The 20,026-nt window shown below is 43.2% G+C and overlaps 2 protein-coding genes across 3 annotated transcripts in view; one reads left to right on the top strand and one right to left on the bottom strand.

The window, feature by feature from the left end:
- Positions 1 to 20,026, top strand: part of KCNIP1 (potassium voltage-gated channel interacting protein 1) — a 780,527-nt gene that overhangs the window by 49,086 nt on the left and 711,415 nt on the right. The gene's annotated exons all lie outside the window — the stretch shown is intronic.
- On the bottom strand, positions 1,268 to 19,526 carry KCNMB1 (potassium calcium-activated channel subfamily M regulatory beta subunit 1). Of its 2 annotated transcripts, none has more exons than XM_074962119.1 (4): positions 19,245 to 19,526; positions 9,499 to 9,668; positions 6,935 to 7,130; positions 1,268 to 2,235 (listed from the first exon to the last, which is right to left on the bottom strand). In XM_074962119.1, the coding sequence occupies exons 2-4, from the start codon at positions 9,633 to 9,635 to the stop codon at positions 1,951 to 1,953; spliced, it is 618 nt and encodes a 205-aa protein (XP_074818220.1). In that variant the 5' UTR covers positions 9,636 to 9,668; positions 19,245 to 19,526; the 3' UTR covers positions 1,268 to 1,950. The 2 variants fall into 2 exon arrangements, with proteins under 2 accessions (XP_074818220.1, XP_074818221.1); XM_074962120.1 differs by lacking the exon at positions 19,245 to 19,526 and adding an exon at positions 11,732 to 11,846.

The following is a 20,026-nucleotide window of genomic DNA, read 5'->3' on the forward strand; positions in this document are numbered from 1 at the left end:
CTTTACAAATGTTTTGGTTCATGTTAATTTAATCGTGGTGAGGAGAACATCTGGAAAATGAATTCAATACAAAGATCTTCCACATCTCCCTGACCTGGAGGGACCATCCCATTAAAAATAAGAAACAAATGCATTCTCCATGGGGATTTCATCTTGACTTCCCCTACTGAGGATGCCAGCAAGGGTGCTAATTGCAAAGGTGTCTTTTGTGAACACTTGTCCACAAGGACTTGAACTCAGATGCTGAACTCATGGTATAAACATGAATAAAGAGCTGATGGTACTAACTTGTATTCAGCTGGTCTGGTTTTGAAGCAGTGGCCTAGAGAGTAAAGGCTTGTATGTGGTCTCTGATTGCTTCCTGACAGTGTGCTCTTGTCACTGATCTACCAAGAAATTCAGAAAAGACATTGAACAGGCTATAATGTGTGGAGGGGTTTTTTATTGTTTCAGCATGCATCTTGTACAGCAAACAGTAAGGAACTTTACATTTCAGTGAGAGTGGGGTTATTTTTTCCATTGGTGCTTGATGGTCTTAAAATCTGCAGCTTAGTTCTGATTTTTTTTTCTTTTGAAGCTGACATATCTGTTCACAGAATACATGATGAAAGGACCTGAGCTTAGGGTTGCCAGGCATCCAGTTTTCAACCAGAATGACTGGTCGAAAAGGGACCCTGGCTGCTCTGGTTAGCACCGTTGACTGGGCCATTTAAAAGTCCGGTGCACAGCGGAGCGGGACTAAGGCAGGCTCCCTGCCTGCGCTGGCTCTGCACAGCTCCCCGGAAGTGGCTGGAAAGTCTGGCCCCTAGGTGCAGGGGTGGTCAGGGAAGCTCCGTGTACTATCCCCACCCTGCAGCGCCACCTCCACAGCTCCCATTGGCAGGGAACCACGGCCAATGGGAGCTGTGGGGGCGGCGCCTGCAGGCGCGGGCAGCATGCACCGCACAGAGCCACCTGGCTGCGCCTCCACCTAGGAGCCAGCCACTTCTGGGAGCAGTGCGGAGCCAGGGCAGGCAGGGAGCCTGCCTTACCCCTGCTGTGTTGCAGACTGGGAGATGCCTGAGGTAAGCACTGCCTAGCTGGAGCCCCACCCTAAACCCCCTGCCCTATGTCAGAACTCTCTCCTGCACCCTAACTCCCTCCCAGAGCATGCACCCCAGCCCTGAGCCCCCGCCCAGACCTCACACTCCAACCCCCTGCCCCAGATCAGAACCCCCCCCCACACACACACTAACTCCCTTCCGCATCCCTATCCCAGCTCTGAGCCCCCTCCCAGAACTCACATCCTGCATCCTCTCCTGCACTACAACCCTCTTCCCCAACCCTGAGCACACTCCCAACCTCATCCCTTGCTCCACCCCAAAGCAAACACCACCAGCTGGAGCCTACACCGCTCCAGCCCTGAGCCCCCTCCTGCACCCCTTATTTCTGCTCAGAGCCTGCATCCACAGCTGGAGCCATTACTCCCTCCTGCACTCCAACCACTGCTCCAGCCAATGTAAGTGAGGGTGGGAGAGAACGAGTGACAGAGGGAGGGGGCTGGAGTGAGTGGGGGGTGGGGCCTCAGAGAAGGGGCAGAGGCGGAGCCTTGTGGAAGAAGCGGGGCAAGGGTCTTCAGTTTTGTGCAATTAAAAAGTTGGCAACCCTACCTGTGCTATCCATGTCAAGAGTGCTAGTCAAACACAATACACATGGAGTACTTTGGATTCACATTGTATACTGCAGTGAATTGGAAACTGAATGGAGAGCAACGGTCATTTTCAGGGAACAGGCCATCAGTGTAGGCATCAGAGAAGTCCCATGGTAATATATGGTATATAAACTCAGACAACATATCTCTTCTCTAGAACTCTGACCACTGAACCTGGTACATTTTAAGAATTACAAAGTACAGACTGAGAAGGCAGAGTGTGGGGGAAAAGGAACTTCAGCTTGTTTTGTTGTGGAACATTATATGTTTGTTTTGTATTGCCAAGCAGAAAGTACAGAAATATATTGACTGACTTTCACCATGATGATAATCAGAACTCCACCAGTCAACATAAGGGAAGGCCAGAGGAAAGCGAAGAAAAGGCCCTTTGGAGGATATAGCCTTATTAAAATGACACTTGTCTGTCTTTGTTCTGGGTCATAATAACAAGGGAAAGTCTGATGCTTTCGGAAATTTTCTGCGGCGCTTTCTATTAGCGTTTTAACTTCTTTGTCATTCTTCAAGTTTTGTGGAATATAGGAGCACTAAAATGAGAAATCAAGATACTTGTTAGAGCAATTGTTCTACTGCAGGATGTGCAGTGGCATGAGACCTTTCTTAAAACATCACTTTACTAGTTCAAACAAAAGGTTATGTGCACATCTGAGAGTATCTCTAAATATTGTCTTGCCGTTACCTTGTCCATCCCCTACCTATCTGTTGTTGTCTCCTGTCGTACACTGAGCCCCCAATCCTGCAAAGGGTTACCCACACATGTAACTTGATGCAAGTGAATAGCAATTTGGAGTTGGGATGGAATTTTCCCCCAAGGTCAGATTGGCAGGGACCTTTTTTTGCTTTATTCTGAAACATGGGATGTGGGTTGCCTGGTAGGATCATCTGGACATATCTCACCTAATCAATTCTCTACCATTGCAGGGGCATCAGACATTGGGAACACCTTAGTCCCTCCTGTTCTCTGCCTATGGCACACAAATAGTTCAATATCCTGATGACTGGAATGCTTTCATCTAACTAAAGACAGTGGGTTCAAACTGAGGGGTATCTGGGTGAACTTTAGTGGCCTGTGGAGGTCAGCCTAATGATCTGATCTAATGGTCTATTCTGGCCTCAAGCGCTATGAATCTATGAAAAAGTGTTGTGGGAGCCAACGGGACAGCTCCTGCTCTTGGAGTGAAGCCCGTGCATAATTTTTTACAAAGCTCAGGGCCTTAGATTTTAAACAGAGACAAGGGCTGTACTTTTTCTGTGAGTGGACAGCACCTAGCTCTGTGGCCCTTGATCCCTGACTGAGGCTTCTGGCACTGCCACAGGACCAATACATTAGTTGTACAGAAATTCCTAAATGGGCTTGGCTGGAAGGGAGCAGAGACAGTGGAACAAAGGTACGTCACTGCTGATAGGGCTTTCGCAGTCATGAGTTAGTCTACCACTGCTGCCATGGAGCACTTATCTTGGGGTGCTGGAGTAGGCTAAATTCCAATTATCCAAGAGTACCTGGCCAGTATTTGAGTTACTTCAGTGTGTGCCTCTCTCTGTAATTAGTGAAAGACGATGACCTACTTTTTCACTGGGGGAGAGAGTATTTTAATTGGTTACACTATGAAACAATTTTGTAGCTTTCTAGTGCAAGAAATAGATAGTGATCAATGTTATTTTATTTGTATTAATGTAGTACCTATAGGCTCTAGCTGTGATTAGTACCCCATTATGATAGGTACTAAATCACACACACCCAGTGAAGGATAGTCCCTGTACTGCAGAGCTTGCCATCTAACTAGGTGAGACAGAAAAGAGCTGAGATGGGAAATGAAGTCAGGTGCATTTGCTTTCTCATTGTAATACAGGAGTTCAGTGGCAGAGCAGGTAACAGAGCCACATTCTTCTGAGCGTCTATCCATGTTCCTATCCATTGGGCTCACACTGCCTCTCAGAGGAAAGGTGTTGCTGGATTCTTAATACAGCTGTCTGCCGAGGGCCATTCTTTGTCTCTGTAACTGCCTAACTTAATGGACAAACAGAGAAAGCAGAGATCAGCTATCCAGTCATACCTTCCTCATGGACAAGCAGGGGGCTTTTCAAATGTAATTGGGAGTCCATTTAAAGAGGCATAAAATCCATTCATTGCTCTTAGAAGACAGTTTGGCAAAAACTGTGCCGACAGGCTTAATTTATCGAAGAAATTATACTTCTGTTCAGGTTCACAATGTTTATTGCACCATTCATTAGCACCCATTAAAGTGGGTTGGCTAAAATAAAAGCCCTTTGCCCAAATCCCAGCTACAAGTTTGGAATGCTGACTGACATTAAATTACTGGAAATACTATTTATTTCAGAGCATTAACCCACAAGCCATTTTGAGGTACTTGCTGTATGACTATTTTCCATTTCTGGCATCTTTTTTCACCTCTTGAGTAGATAGTGTTTGTTGATCAGTTTAGCCTAAGCTGGAAGTAATTTTAAAATTTCAGCTGTCGAAATGCAGAAGCTTTATCCCAAAACCAATAACCTAAACAAATGTAATGTAAACAAAATGAGATTTTTTCCCAAGGCAACAGTGACTACAACCTGAAAGAAAACCCTCTATGTGCAAAAATAAAATTGGCCCCATAAAACAATAATATTTATCTCACTGCAAATCTATTCCTAGACGTTTCAGGACTGCCCTCTGATAGAGCAAGGCCTGAAGAGGAATTCCAAGTTCATGTAGACAGGCTGAAACTAACCCCGATGCAGAGATTCACCTTAAAGTCTATGTACCATTAAAGGTCCATGTAAGTCTCATAATAGGGCTTAACTGGGGTTTCTCTGGTGCATAAGGACTTGTTCTGGCCTCCTACAGAGAGATGAGTGTCACCCACTATGCTGAATATTGGACCCTAAGAGTCAACCACTGTCCTTGAACTTGCTCTCACAGACTGCCTTATGGAAAGGAGAGTATTCAGTGCACTGTCCCTAAATGTCTGAGATTCCCTATAGTTGGAGTTTCACAGGGGCAGAGAAATTTTCCCCCCAAAGCTAAAGGTTTTGTATATTTACTTAATTTTTAATCTTGAGATCTTAAATCCACCTCAAATCTGTGAAAACCATTTTAATTTAAAAGCTAAACTCACTACATTTTCAAAGAAGTGTTGACCAAGCCTCTACATTTAAACACATTTTTTTCTTCTTGCTATTACTTGTGTGCATAGCTCCTGTAATTTTGCCTGCAAGTAGCAATTCTGTACAATGAGATACTACATGTAGCTTTTCTACAGATCTTAGAATTGCCGTATGTTTGAGCTATAGAGGAATATAGACCTTGTATTTGCAAAGCTTGCAACAGCCTTTGAAGATTGACCCTCCGCATTTCCAAATGCTCCAAACTATCTGCATGTTTAAATCCCATCGTGCTTCATAATGTTTAATATATATTCTTCAGTCTTGAAGTGGACTTTGAAGTGATGATTGACCCAAGCTGCTAAAGTCAGATATGGAATTTTCTGAAGTCTTGTAAGGGTCAAGGGCACCTGGCATTTTGGTTTGGGTCCTTCTCTTATTCTGATGATGTACCAAGGAAATAAAAATCTCCTAAACTAATCCTTACTGTTTTTCTTATGTGCACTCTAGTAATTCTGTGCTTTTAGCATTCAAAACTCTCTCTACTCACAACACTCTAATCTATGTTTCTTAGTCAAAAGCAAGTACAGGACAGCATAATGGACTGAAGACGTATCTACAGCAATCCTACACTTTCTCCCCACATCTCACTTTAAACCATTCTGCAATGTATGAAATGTCAGTCTTTCCATGAAACTGGCAGCTCATTCGCATACCATACAACCAGACACAGGCATTCTCAAACGCACACATTTTTTGCTTCCTATCTTATTTTTTCCCTTATTTATTCCCTCTTAAAGCTAGCTTGCTGAGTGAAACCATGAATTTTCACTTCACATGCAAGAAATATTTCAGTGAATGTTCAGGAACTTGCTGCAGGATGATATTTTGCTGTTTCTATGGTTGAAAATGTTTCCCTCCCCTTCACTGAAAAAGGTGTAATTCTGGAGGTTTGGTTCAACTTGCTATAAAAATGGGGACAAATTGTAGAATTCAGGCCTATATTCTGGTTTGGGTTGTGAACATCCTAAAGTTCAAGGGTGCTTGGATCTGAACATTTTGGTTTACACCCGCCCCATGAGAGTCGAGAGCTTGTTTTTGTGAAAAAAGCAGCCACTGAAATCTTCCCCGTGTTTAGGAACCACATTCAACCCACATCTTCTTGGATGTTCTGAAATGGTTGCTTCACTTCCAGTGGCAGGCTGGGGGACCAGACCTTGCCATTTTAAAAACACTACAAGACAGTTGATTCCAGACAGGAGCACAAGTGGAGGTATTGGAAATGACATGAGGACATGTTTGTTTCCAGACTGCCATCCCAGGTTAGACCTGCCAAGTTATTCAAGACTTTGGACACTCCCTGGAAGTGAAGCTGAATTCCCAGCTGTCAAGGTTTCCACAGCCCTTCCTCGAATGGAACTCCACCATAATACACAGTGCAACCTCTGCCAAGGTTTTGTTTCAGTAACACTCCCATCTATTCAAGGGTATTTCCAAGCTCAGGTTTCTGTTGCAACAGTGGGTAGAAACAGTTGCAGATTACACCAAGAACAAACCCAGCTGCTGGATTGGGTGCCCACATTCCCAGTTTGACTCCCACCTGAGGTGTACCAAACCCACTGGTGTTTCATGCTCCACCTTTTCCCCTTTCTACCTCCCACCTTATTTCCTGCATTCCCCAAATGGGAGTGAACTTTAGGGCTCTGTTTTTAATCAGGGCCACATTTAACCTCAACCTACCCCAGGGTTATTCAACAAACGCTTGGGTGAACCACACATGTTGATCTATTCCTCTGAATTGTGCTTCAGCGTGCAGAGATTTATGTATATTTTATGCTTATAAATGTTTAATAGTTATTTTTGGTTGATGTAATTGCTTCTCAAATATTACCTTAAATATTTCTGATACTGCATTTATAATACATGCCAAATTTGTCCTCACTCTGAATTTTTCAACATTTGCCTTGGTCTAAGCAGAAGCATTGGCATGAAGAAAGACTAACAAGTCTGTGCTCTATTTTCAGTTAATTCACTAGTGCTTTGCTTGGTTATAAAAATAACCTGCTGAACCACACGTGACAAATATGAACAGTGATTCTGATGAATACATTTAAATCCCAATACCTTGGGATTTCTTTCTTGCGTTTCTTCGGTATGATAGAGCATAACCTCTTGTCCTGAGAAGTTCAAATCAACCAACACCTCTAGACAAGGATACTGGAAAATGTTTTCATCGCCTTCACCATTGTTGAACGAGCATTGGACTTTGTCCTTGATGTTGGTTTTGAGCAGTTTGCACGTAGTTTCTTTAGTCCAAACGCTATAAAACAAATCATACTGCTTTTAAATGCTTTGTTGACAGCTTTTTCACAGCATGATTCTCTTCAAGCGCTGTTGACAACTTTTCCACCATAGTGGTGTTTCATGTGTCATTAAGCCGTCAGCAGTGTGGTGGGCTGGGGGTGTGGATAGAGTGTGTATGCAAGGGCTCTGAGCCAAACCCAAACAGACAGATAGGGTGGGTTAGGATTAGAGGCAGTGCACAGAAGATATGGATTTTTACTCACCCATTAGCCATTCATTGGATGGATTTAGAGGCAGATTTTATCTCCCATACTTGGATGTGTTGGAAGTTGGCACCCCCAAAAGAACAACAGAAAAACTAGGGTTTGTTTGTGTGAATTCTAATACTCGTTGGTAAATATTTTAAATGTGGATGCATGTGGTTTTTTTTTCTCTGCACTTGCAGAGACCTGAATGAAAATTTGACCTTGTATAAGTTCTGAAATACAGTTTAGCATATTAGAGCTTTAGATCAGGGGTGGGCAAACTTTTTGGCCCGAGAGCCACATTGGGGTATGGGAATTGTATGGCAGGCCAGGAATGCTCACAAAATTTGGGGTAGGGGTGCAGGAGGGGGTGAAGGCTCTGTGGTGGGGCCAGAAATGAGGAGTTCAGGGTGTGGGGAAGGGCTCCGGACAAGGGCAGGGAGTTGGGGTGTGTCGGGGGGGGGGTGAGGGCTCCAGCTGGAGATGCTGGGGTTGGGGGTACAGGAGGGTGCTTTGGACTGGGACCAAGGGGCTCAGAGAGCAGGAGGGGGATCAGGGCTAGGGCAGGGGGTTAAGGCACAGGAGGGGGGTCAGGGGTGCAGGTTCTGGGTGGTGCTTACCTCAAGCAGCTCCCGGAAGCAGCGGCATGTCGCCCACCCGGCTCCTATGCAGAGGCGTGGCCAGGCGGCTCCGCACTCTGCCCCATCTGCAGGTGCCGCCCCTGCAGCTCCCATTGGCTGCGGTTCCTGGCCAATGGTCACTTGGGGGGTGGGCAGCGTGTGGAGTCCCCTGGCTGCCCCTACGCGTAGGAGCTGGAAGGGGGACATGCTGCCGCTTCCGGGAGCCACGCAGAGCCACAGCATGTGCAGAGCAGGGCAAGCCCCGGACCCTACTCCCAGGCAGGAGCTCAAGGACCAAATTAAAACATCTGAAGGGCTGGATGAGAGTTTGCCTACACCTGCTTTGGATGCTTCAGAAAAATAAAAAACCTTTTAATTAATGTTTGGTAACTCTCAAATCCTATATTTACTGCAGGTTTTCACTTCTTTGTCTTTATTAAGAGGGTCATTTGCATGATTGAATACATAGGATCTTTGTACGAGGCTTTCAGCAGCTTTTTTCCTAAGCATATCGCTGAATGTTGTTAACAGCTGTGGCAAGCTAGGAACTCCATGGCTATAGTTATGCTGCACACCGTGGTCACTCAGATCTTCACGGTCACAGCAAGGATAAAACTTTATCAGCCTGATCCAGAAGCCCCCAGCCCCCTACCTTGGGTGCTAAAACAGGATCCTAGCAACAGAGGACTTGTGTGTATGTGTATCCATGGATATAAATCTATTTACACAGAAAAATCTGTCCATAAAGACAACAAAAATATGCACGCTTACTGGTATATCAAATTAAAAATTGAACTGTGGACCTCTAGACCCTAGCAGGGACTGCAACCAACTTGTGTCCTTCGCAGACTGATTGGGCATTTTCCCATGGTATGTGGGGGAGGGGGGGGAGAAGAGAACCTGTAATTAGCTCTGATGAGTGGGTTACACTAGTTCATTACAAAATGCTTCCAGTGGTTAAAGAGTTAAAGCTTAGGACTATGGACCTGGCTTATTTGCCAGAGGTCATACATTCTTGCTAGGGCTGGTTTGAATATATTCATCTAAACTTTTTTTTTTAAAAGGGAATATGGCTTTTAAACATAAACTATTGTTGTTGAAGATTTGCAATGTTTTTAGCTAAACTGAAAAATGTTTTTCAAAACCGAAAGCCAAAATGTTCTCAGTGAAAACCTGAAAAATTCTGTGAGAAACATTGACCAAAATAAAAGTTTTTCCCTTTTTTCTAAAACTTTCACAGAAAATTAGAATGCATTTCTGGATCTGCTGTGATTCTAATCCTGAAAGGATGTCTTCCTGTGTCAGATGCTTCCCCATAACTCTATTAACTATTCATGATTAACAGCTTCCCTCCCCACTTCATGCTATCTAAAATCAGCTTGTAAGCTCTTTATGGCAGTATCCTTTGATTTGTTCTGTGAAGCACCTAAGGCACTTTTGGGCTCCACAAAAATAATAACCATGATAACAACAGAAAAACACAGGCTGATGGTTATAACAAAAGAATAACTGCAGTTACCTGTTCACGTAGGATGGCATAATTGTGATCCCAACAAAAAAGTACATCATCACTGAGCATGCAACCATTCCTAGTCCCAGGCACAATGCCCTGGTCTCCCCTCGCTTCTGTGCGGTCACCAATTTTTTCCCCAACATGATTTAGTGTTATGGATTCTGAAATTTCTTGTTCTGGAGTGAAACATAAAAAGAGGGGAAAATGCAACCAGAATCATCATCAGATTTAGTATTAGATTTAATATAAACTCTTAAGAGGCTTTGATTCAAGATATTGCAAATCGTGAGGGGTTCAGGGGAACCTGATCCATTACAGCTCCTCACTCACATTAAAATTTAGAAGGCAGTCAAGTAAGTCCAGTAAAAGAAAATACTGACTCCAATTTTTTTATAAAAGGCTCTGGAGGTGATCCCGGCAATTACAAGCTACTAAGCCTAACTTCAGTACCAGGCAAATTGGTTGAGACTGGAGTAAAGTATAGAATTATCAGACACATAGATGAACACAGTTTGTTGGGGAAGAGTCAACATGGTTTTTGTACAGGGAAATCGTGCCTTACAATCTACTAGAATGCTTTGGGGGGGGGTGTCAACAAGCATGTGGACAAGCATGATCCAGTGGATACAGTGTACTTAGATTTTGAGAAAGCCTTTGATAAGTTCTCTCACCAAAAGCTCTTATGCAAAGTAAGCTGTTCTGGGATAAGAGGGAAGGCCCTCTCATGGATCAGTAATTGGTTAAAAGACAGGAAACAAAGGGTAGGAATAAATTATCAGTTCTGAGAAAGGAGAGAGGTAAATAGTGGTGTCTCCCAGGGGTCTCTATTGGGACCAGTGCTGTTCAACATATTCATAAATGATCTGGAAAAATGGGGAAACTGTGAGGTGGAAAAATTTGCAGATGATACAAAACTACTCAAGATAGCTAAGTCCTGGGCAGACTGCGAAGAGTTACAAAGGGATCTCACAAATCTGGGTAACTGGGCAACAAAATGGCAGATGAAATTCACTGTTGATAAATGCAAAGTAATGCACATTGGAAAACACAATCCCAACTATATATACAAAATGATATGATCTAAATTAGCTGTTGCCACTCAAGAAAGATCTTGGAGTCATTGTGGATAGTTCTCTGAAAACATCCACTCAATGTGCAGCGGCAGTCAAAAAAGCAAACAATGTTGGGAATTATTAAGAAAAGGATAGATAATAAGACAGGAAATATCGTATTGCTTCTATATAAATCCATGGTATGCCCACATCTTGAATACTGCATGCAGATCTGGTCATCCCATCTCAAGAAAGATATATTGGAATTGGAAAAGGGACAGAAAATGGAAACAAAAATGTTTAGGGGTATGGAACAGCTTCCATATGAAGAGAGTAATAAGACTGGGACTGTTCACCTTAGAAAAGAGATGACTAATGGGGGGATATGATTGAGGTCTATAAAATCATGATGGGTGTGGAGAAAGCAAATAAGGAAGTGTTATTTACTCCCTCTCATAACACAAGAACTAGGGGTCAGCAAATGAAATTAATAAGCGGCACGTTTAAAACAAACAAAATGAAGTATTTCTTCAAACAACGCGCAGTCAACCTGTGAAACTCTTTGCCAGAGGGTGTTGTGAAGGCCAAGACTGTAACAGGGTTAAAAAAAGTAGATAAGTTCATGGAGGAGAGGTCCATCAATGGCTATTAGCCAGGATGGGCAGGAATGCAAAACAATGTTCTGAAGAGTCCTTGGTCTCAGTTTGCTGGAAGCTGAGAATGGAATTGGATGGATCACTTGATTACTTGTTCTGTTCATTCCCTCTGAAGTACCTGACATTGGCCACTGTCGGAAGACAGGTTACTTGGCTAGATGGACCATTGGTTTGACCCAGTATGGCCGTTCTTATGTATTATACTGTGTGAAATACCCAGTTTGGCAAATTCAGTGCTACACAGGGTCATGAACTATGTTCCCTCTAAGCTGTGCAGTTGGATGTCTGCCCAGGAGTGATTCAAGTGCCACACACTTGATTAGCAGAGCCGTGCACATCCAGCAGCATGTGTTCAGCTGCCCCTATCCCTGCTGCTTGGCAGCCATGTTGCTCCTGCCCTCTGCCTTGGAGCCCCTGCTGCTCCTGGGACCCTCCCGCTGGCTGTGCAGAGCGGTGGGAGGGTTATGCTGATGTCCGGGTGTCCCCCTCCCTCTGCCCCATACTCGGGTGAAAGTAAGTTAGAGGACTTACCGGTCCTGAGCAGGGGGCGTGGCCTCAACTGGAAGAGGCGTGGCCTTAACCTGGAAGAGGCAGGGCCTTAAATCCCTGGGCCCTTTAAATCAAGATTTAAAGGGCCCGGGGCTCCAGCTGTGGTAGTGGTGGCTGGGAGCCCGGGGCCTTTTAAATCACCCCCGAGCTACCAGCTGCAGAGGCGGCTGGGAGTCCTGGGGCTCGGGGACGATTTAATGGGCCCAGGGCTCCAGCTGCTGCTACTGCAGCAGAGCCCCGGGCCCTTTAAATCAGTGAGGAGCCCTGGGGGCTCCTGGCTGCCACCGCTACCCTGGGGCTCGGGGCTCTGGCAGAGATTTAAATCCCTGCCAGAGATTTAAATCCCTTTAAATCCCTTCTGGAGCCCCACCGCCACTACCCCAGGGCTCGGGCAGCAGGGCTCCAGCAGAGATTTAAAGGGCCCCAGGATGGTAGTGGGGGCTGGAGCTCCAGGGCCCTTTAAATCCCCACCAGAGCCCCGCCGCCACTACCCCAGGGCTTTAAATTGCAGTCTGCGAAAGCCGGTCCCGGTAAGGCACACCGGCTCTTACCGGTACGCTGTACCGGGGCGTACTGGCTTACTTTCACCTCTGCCTGTACTCCATCTCTGCAGAGCAGGGGAGAGGGGACAGGGCTCAGGACTCTGAGCAGGAGAGGGTCTGAGTGAGTACCTTAAAGAGACAGCACAAGGTCTCTTAGAGACTTCCACCAGCAGCCAGCACACACAGTCAATCTCTCTCTGTCTCTCTAACAGCGCATGTTCTCTCAGAAACTTCCCCAGCTGGCAGCATACACACTGTTTCTGTCTGTGTGTGTGTGTGTGTCTCTCACACACACACACACGTATTGTTGTTGTTATTACTTCTTGGTACTTCCTGCAATGCACATATGTTCTCTGTAATTTTATACTTTCAAAGTGCTGTTATTTTAGGTTTTTGACTGGTCTATGCATTTCATAACTTTTATTTCTCTCTTACACTTAAAGTTAATTCTTTGAGAAGTGAGTTCTAAAATGCCTAACCTGTCCTGGAGTAATTATCCCTAGGGTAACTTTTTAAAAATATATATTATATAGTGTGTTTTTTTAAAATTTCTACTGGTGGCGCACATCCTCACATTACCTCAGTGCACATAAAATTGATTCCGCACATGGATGGAAAAAAATAGAGGGAACATTGGTCATGGAGGGTGTGAATGGATATATATTCTAGGGTTGTAAGAACAATTGGCAATAAAATGTGAAACCTCAGGAACGGTGTTCACCTAAAGCTGCTGTGGTTAGGATTGGACAGTGATTTAGACATTTCTACCTAGTCAGCACCAGCATTCAGTTAATTACTATTGCTGGTGGTAGTGTGACAGTGGGGAATGTTAAGAAAAATGCTAATCTAGGTAAAGTATTAGAGTTCTTCTGTACAATGGACTGAATTTGGGGGTTTGGAGTGTTCTTATCCCCCTTTGTTAAATAGAAGTCTAAATGATAACCTCACTGGTACTGATGATGATTTCTATGGAATTGCAGCAATTGAAATTAATGAGTTCTGAAAATTAGTGCTATTCATCTATATTCTCTCTGCCAATTTAGCATGATTGATGTTTAGCAAATAAGAATATATATATATATATACACACACACACACACACACACACACACACACTCCCAGCTGTGAACTGCAACCATACTGCTCTTTCTTGTGTGCGTGTGTGCGCGCATGTGTGCGTGTGTGCGCACATATGTGTGTGTGTGTGTGTGTGTGTACACACACTCCCAACTGTGAACTTCCAAATTATACTGGTGATGCCCATCAATGGCATACATATATATAATCTATATGCATATGCGCCATTGATGGGCATCACCAGTATAATTTTTTTAATGGAAATAGGGTGTAAACCACACTTGCAGAAATCATATTTTCAGCAGACTGATAAGATTTGTTGGGGGGAGAGACAGTAGAGAAGTGGGGTGGGGGAATAATCCAGCAGGCTGAATTAAACCCACCTAGCCCCAGTTCTTCACTTTGTTGCACATGGATTATCCTTGAATCCATACCGCCTCATGCTGATGTCACAGAGTCTCTGTGGAGGCTCAAGGGTTTGCCTAGGTGGTGTCAACTGTGAGCTTAGAGCAAACATCTTCTAGTCAGAGTTTAAAAGAGGCGGCTACTTACCATGTTCATCAGTGATGGATGGCTATAAGAAAGGTTGAGGCTCAGTTTTGGCAAGCGGAGGGACCCTGATTCAGCAGAGCACTTAAGCATATGTTTAAATCTATCCCATTCAGCAAATCACGAAAGCACATGCTTAAGTGCCATTGAGGTTTAACATCAAGGTGAAGTCAATGCCTAAGGCTGAACAGGTGCTCATGCACTTGGCTGATTAGGAATGGACTGTTGAACAGGAATGCAAGAATTATTCCACAGTGAAGGGCTAAACCACAGAACTGTTTTGTTGTTTCTAGCATTTTGGCCACAATCCTTTGATGAGTTACCCTTAAATAGGTGCCTGCCTCCCACCCCCGCTCCCAGAATCCACCGGACTTCAAAATGTCACTGCAGGAAGCATTGTTTGGAGAAGAATAAAAACCAAGACAATTGCTGTGGTGAAAGGAACTTTAAAGATGCCATCAGCTTTTGAGAGGAGGAGCTGAAGAAGACTGTGATGATATTAATATGTGGCTTTCTATTTTAATTATCTTTCAGTCATTCAACCATGGCAGTATTGTCATTTGACTGGTTAATTTTGATAGTCAAATGACCAGATATTTGGACAGTTAAGACTTTGCTGCTGTTAGAAAAATAATTTTATAGCAGCCATTAGTATTAGCATGGTTACTAACAACAAATATATTCTCTCATGTGATTTCATTGATGCTGTTATGTTGATAGCACAGCACACCCTGAGGTTAGTGGAACTGCGGGGTGGGGGTTTAAGTGGGGGAGGGTTACAAATATTGAACAAAGAGATGATTGGTGTTCTAAGGTCTCTTTGGAAACATAATTGTTCCTCATTGAGTAACAGCATTTAGTTGCAGTATGGAAAATTTGTTCAGTTCAGTATAAAATTCCACCCTAAAAAGGTATTTAGACCCATTGTGAGCTCTGCTAGAGAGACCAGCTTTGAAGAGAATCAGTTCAATGAAGTTCAAGTACAATTTGCTGAGGTTCCTAATCAAAAAGCATCTTCTTCTTAAATTGACAAATGGACCCACAAACCATATCTGATTTCTGAGGTGTGGTATGGTGATGGCACTACATGCAGCCATATAGGATTCAGACCTTGGGACTGCTATCGGACTTGTGCTCCCTTGTCCTACAAACCCAGAGCCCAGGCACATGGCAGGATGTCGATGGAGCTCAGTGAAAATCAGAATTTCCATCCTTTCGGAAATTCTAACATTTCAACATTTGTTTTTATCCTGAAATGGGGCAAAGTTGAACCATCAGTTTTTTTAATGGAACAAAAGTTCCCTAAAATTTTGACTCAGACATGAAATAAAACATTTTGTTTTGAATCAGCTTGACAATAAACTGCACCATGTGGCTTGGGCAGAAGGGAGACTGTGGTGCAACATGGGAGATGTAGTCTGGCCAGGGAACCTGGCCCAGAGAAGAGAATGAGGATGTGGGGAACCCAAAGTGCAACTCCCAGGAGGCAGTGTTGTACAAACTACTGATACAGCTTAATGATGAACCAAAGCTAAACAAAGTGCTTTGGTTCAGTTCAACAACTGAAATGTTTCAATTCAGGTCAAACTGACCTGCCACAAAATATTTTGATTTGATTTTTCTGATGGAAAGCCAAAAAAATTGGCAAAAGTGACATTTTTCTTGCATTTTCTACTGAAAAATCCTTTTGTTGGAAAATTCTTAACCAGCTCTATCAATCACATGGAATTCACCCATATGGTCCTAACAGAGATCCCTTTTCAATGAGTCAGGAAAAAGTTAAAGCACCCGGTGCGCCCCCCCCCCCCCCCCGCCAATAGAAAATGACTTCCAGAGGCAAAATGTTGCCATTTGTGCCTGTTAGCAGAATTACAGTGGTTAAGTATCCATCCCAGTTATACTGCGAGACAATGCAGGAGACCAATCCCCTCATCATATGTAAAACAAGAAGTTATTGCCCTGGGACTATTAACCAAAGAAATAATGCAATTATGAGAACTGTTAATCAGTAGCTCTGTCTCTCTCTTGGGATGTCTGCTGCATCCATTAATTTGCACTTCTCTTGCACCTTTCATCTAATCATCCCAAAGTATTTGTCAGTTTGTTTAAGCCTCACAGCATCTCGTGAAGCTAGATAGCTAATTTACACAGTGGCAAACTGAGGTATGGGAAGGCTAAGGGGCTTGAGCAGAGTTACAGCAGCCAGTGGCAGAACAGGAAATACCAGATTTCTTGACTTCAGTTCTCCTATGCTAACTGCTGCACAATCCTGCCTCTCAAAATTCCCGAAGCAGTTCAGATACATTTCTGCTCCACCCCAAAACAAACAAATGATAAATTATGCAAGGAACGTTAACAGGAAAGACTCCTCTAAAACCATCAAACAGCACTTCTACAAGCACCATGTGATGGGCCAGATCCCCAGGCAGCATTATCCAGAGTTGCTCCACTGACTCTTGTGTTGCTTTCACCTGTTTATACCAGCTGAGAATCTAGTCCCTAAAACTGAAAAGTTCCTTTGCCCTTTTTTTATGCGTATAAATTGAGTGAGTGGATGAAGAGATGATGTAGCAAAAATTGTAAAACCACACTTAGCGTGTATATAGAAACCCCCCTGAAGAAAAGCTGGGGATGTAAGACAGGACAGTAAAGTTCAGTGACATTGACCTGATATACTTATTTTTTTAAACCCCTTGCATATACAAATAACCATTCAGATGTTTTACTAGTTCTTGTTAATGATAAAAACCCTCCATTTTCTGGTTTGGAAGACAAATGAAGGTGCTCTCTGTGCCTGCACACGTGCATCTGTACACACGTGTGTAGAAGTGTGATATTACGTAATATAAATTTTCCCACTGTCTCCAAAGAGTTAATTATGGCACATCATAAACTCTGATTCCTATGTATGTTCCTTATTTTATTCTGAACTATTCTATCAGGAGCAATCTCAAAAAAGGCTAATTTCTAAGTGTTTCCTCTACCAAAGTTAGTAAATATTTGACAAATGAAATATGAAAAATTTAATTGGCTTGGGAAGAGTTACTGTTTTAAATCTGGAGACACTGAAGGGGAGCACATGTGGATTTAAGTCCTGCTTCAGTGTAGCCATAATTCTGAAGCTGCTAGGGTGCCTCCATAACTATTAGGAAAATATAAGCTTTTCATAATCCCCCCCCCCACCAATCTTTTTGTTCAGTCTAGTTAAATTATACAGTACATTCGCTGTACAATTTCAACGTATAATCACCACGGTGACAGCTGCTGGTGATAATACTAGGGATGGGTTTGGAGCTGAATACCCAAATTTGATTAGTAGACTTTTTATCTTCGATGGGGAAACTCCCCCCTCCTCCTTTTCTTCAGGGACCTTTTGTTCCTGTGACCTTCCTTGATTAAGGATGAAACTCCCTTCCTGGTTAATCCATGCTGCTCCTAGATTTGATGCAGAAATCACGAGTGATAAGAGTCCACAGCACTCACAGACACCTGCCAGAGCAAAGAAGGAGAAATTGACCTCCTCCACTGGCTCCCTTGGTGAAGCCTCTTTAGTGTGGAGCTGAGGTAGGCAGTAAATATTAACAGAGTTAATCGCTAATAGAGGAAACTTGTCCTGCACCATTCATTGAATTTCCTATAAGCATTTAGCTTTTAAATGAACAGCGGCAGTGGATGTTATGTTGCATTACACCGATGTGCGTAGTGGTCATTTGGATCTATGATGATTAACTAATAATACTCTAAATAGACCCTGACCTAATAGCCTCTAATTTCCCTGAATTACACAGCTGCTCTGTGAGTCTGAATTTAATCAAGAAGCCACTTTGAGAGCTGTTTGTAAATAGCCATCTATTTATTATCTAAAATGTTAACTCTTTAACGCCATCCGGTTTTATAGCCCTTGGAGTACTCTGTTCTGGCCTGCATTAAAAAGAGAAGTGCCACTTTCCCTGGCCTCCTAGGAAGAAGGCTCCATTTAGTTACCTCAGAGAGATTATTGCCGGTTTATTGGTAATGCAGTTCATGGATAGGATAAATAACAAGTAAATAAGGAGAGACAATCTGTATAGAATCATAGAGCCATACATTCAGGTAGGGGTCGTTTGTTTGTGTGTGGGGGGGGTTAACTCTTGACAGCAAAGCTATTGGAGCCTGTATAGTCACCAGCATCTTGAAATGGAATTATGGACCCATAATTCAAAATGTGCTCTCTTGTTTTTAGTGTATAGATTTTTAAACCAGTTTGGATCCTTTCCCTTCCACGTACTGCCCTCTGGCCTACTGTGACCTCCTGGCCTGCTCCCCACCTCATGTCCTGGGCAGCTTCATGTAGTGTGTCCTGGCTTGGGTATTTGGACTGATGTTCAAGATTTTGGACTGATGTTCAAATTTTCCTTTCCCTACTTTTGCATCTCCAAGCCCTCTTTTGCTTGCTAGTCTCTGTTAGATTGTTTTGCCCATAATATTGAGAGTCACAGCAGTCCCCATTCCTGAGAGACCCAATTACAACCCCTTGAAATCAAAAGTAAAAATATTACAAGAAAGCAAATTAAGTTTCTGATCCCATTCTGTGTATCTGGTATTTACAGTAAAGGGTGATGCTGAACCAAAGGAGAAAAGACACATAGTTTTACATCTCCCCACCATATAGAGACCTGGGTAGCTAAACCACTACCAGTTTATACCAGGTTTGACATCCATGGTGTGTAAATTTGATAATGTGATTAAAGCATTGTTCACATGACAAAACTAGCCTGGAGGAAAAAGCTGGATATTTCTTATGTCAAAAACTGTAAAGTAGGAGTGAGATGTCAGGGAGTAACAATTGGCTAGCTCTGATTTCTAATGCTTTATATAATAATTTGAACAACTGCTCTTATTCAGTCTGGTATCTCTAATGTATTTCTTCTGAACGCTCCCTAATATGATTCTGCACCCTATTTGGCCATTTGAGACTGGAATATCAAAGAAGTCTGAGATAGGTGCCCAGTTCCCTTTAAGGCACCCAACTCCCTTAAGCTCTTTGAAAAGCCCAGTCGCAGTGCTCCTGACGCTAAGGACATTTGCTAATAAGTACTGGCCCTGAAAGAGCAGCAGTTCCCTCACGTTGTGTTATTCACAAGCTATTAGCATCATGCGTATTGAAATATTGAAATAACTTTATGATGTATATCTGAAAGATGAAAACTAGATAACGGCTTTCCCCCTACCTTAAAAGTTAGCTGTGTGTCCAGAAGCGATCCTGTATATTTATAAAAGCTGTTTCTTCTCAAAAGACAAGGCTGTCCCACACATTCCTAAGGCAAAACTTTCTCAGTGGTACTTACAGTCACTGGCAGATGCTGCTCTTTCAGAGTCTTTAGCTCTTGACATAGTTTCTGTTGTTTAACTGATCCTGGTAGGTGAAAACCTTTTCACACCAGTGATGAAACAGCAAAACCTAGAGTTAAAAGCTTTCCCTTCCAGGACTCCTCTGGGTTAGTTTTGCTGTGGCTGAACTCTGAGCTTATTTCCCTAGTATGAAGATTCCTGTTACCATAAATGGTAAGGTATGAATGGATGCAGTCCTTTTAAGATTAATTGCTGAAAAGTAGAAAGCCACAATGTTCAGAGGCTTGACTCTCGTTTCCACTGAAGCTCCTTTCCTGTGCTCTGGCCGTGTAAAGGTAATTCAAAGCAGGTCTGCTTATGTTCTCTTTACACTGCCAGGGCACTAGAAATTGACTTTAGTATAAAAGAGAATCAGGCCCTTTGTGTTCAATCTAAAAGTAATGACCCTGCTACCAATGACAGTTTTTTTTAAAAAAAATGATACGTTACACCCATGGGCAAGAAAAGTAAAGTAATCTGAACTTGTATTCACTATTCCGAAGTTAGCTAACTGCATTTAAGTTTTATTTTTGGAGTTAAAGGAGCCTGATCTTTTCTAAAGATCAGAATGCCAGGGCTGTACGTAAAAACTGAGCATATGATTACTGTTGCATATGCAAGCAGTGCTCTAGAGGTAGATGCCTATCTGGATCTCTACATGCACAAAATTTAGATGCAGAATTGCAGTATGTGCGTATTTAATATACCACACAGTCATGCTTCGCTTCGTGATATTTTG

This window comes from Natator depressus, chromosome 8, assembly GCF_965152275.1.
Source record: "Natator depressus isolate rNatDep1 chromosome 8, rNatDep2.hap1, whole genome shotgun sequence".
NCBI classification, from domain to species: Eukaryota; Metazoa; Chordata; order Testudines; family Cheloniidae; genus Natator; species Natator depressus.

Coding starts and splice junctions, on each gene's coding strand:
- KCNMB1 (XM_074962119.1), bottom strand. CDS start 9,635: ATGTTGGGGAAAAAATTGGTGACCGCACAGAAGCGAGGGGAGACCAGG. Junction 7,131..9,498: donor ATGCCATCCTACGTGAACAG/GTAACTGCAGTT, acceptor TTTGTTTTATAG/CGTTTGGACTAAAGAAACTA. Junction 2,236..6,934: donor CGCAAGAAAGAAATCCCAAG/GTATTGGGATTT, acceptor TTCTCATTTTAG/TGCTCCTATATTCCACAAAA.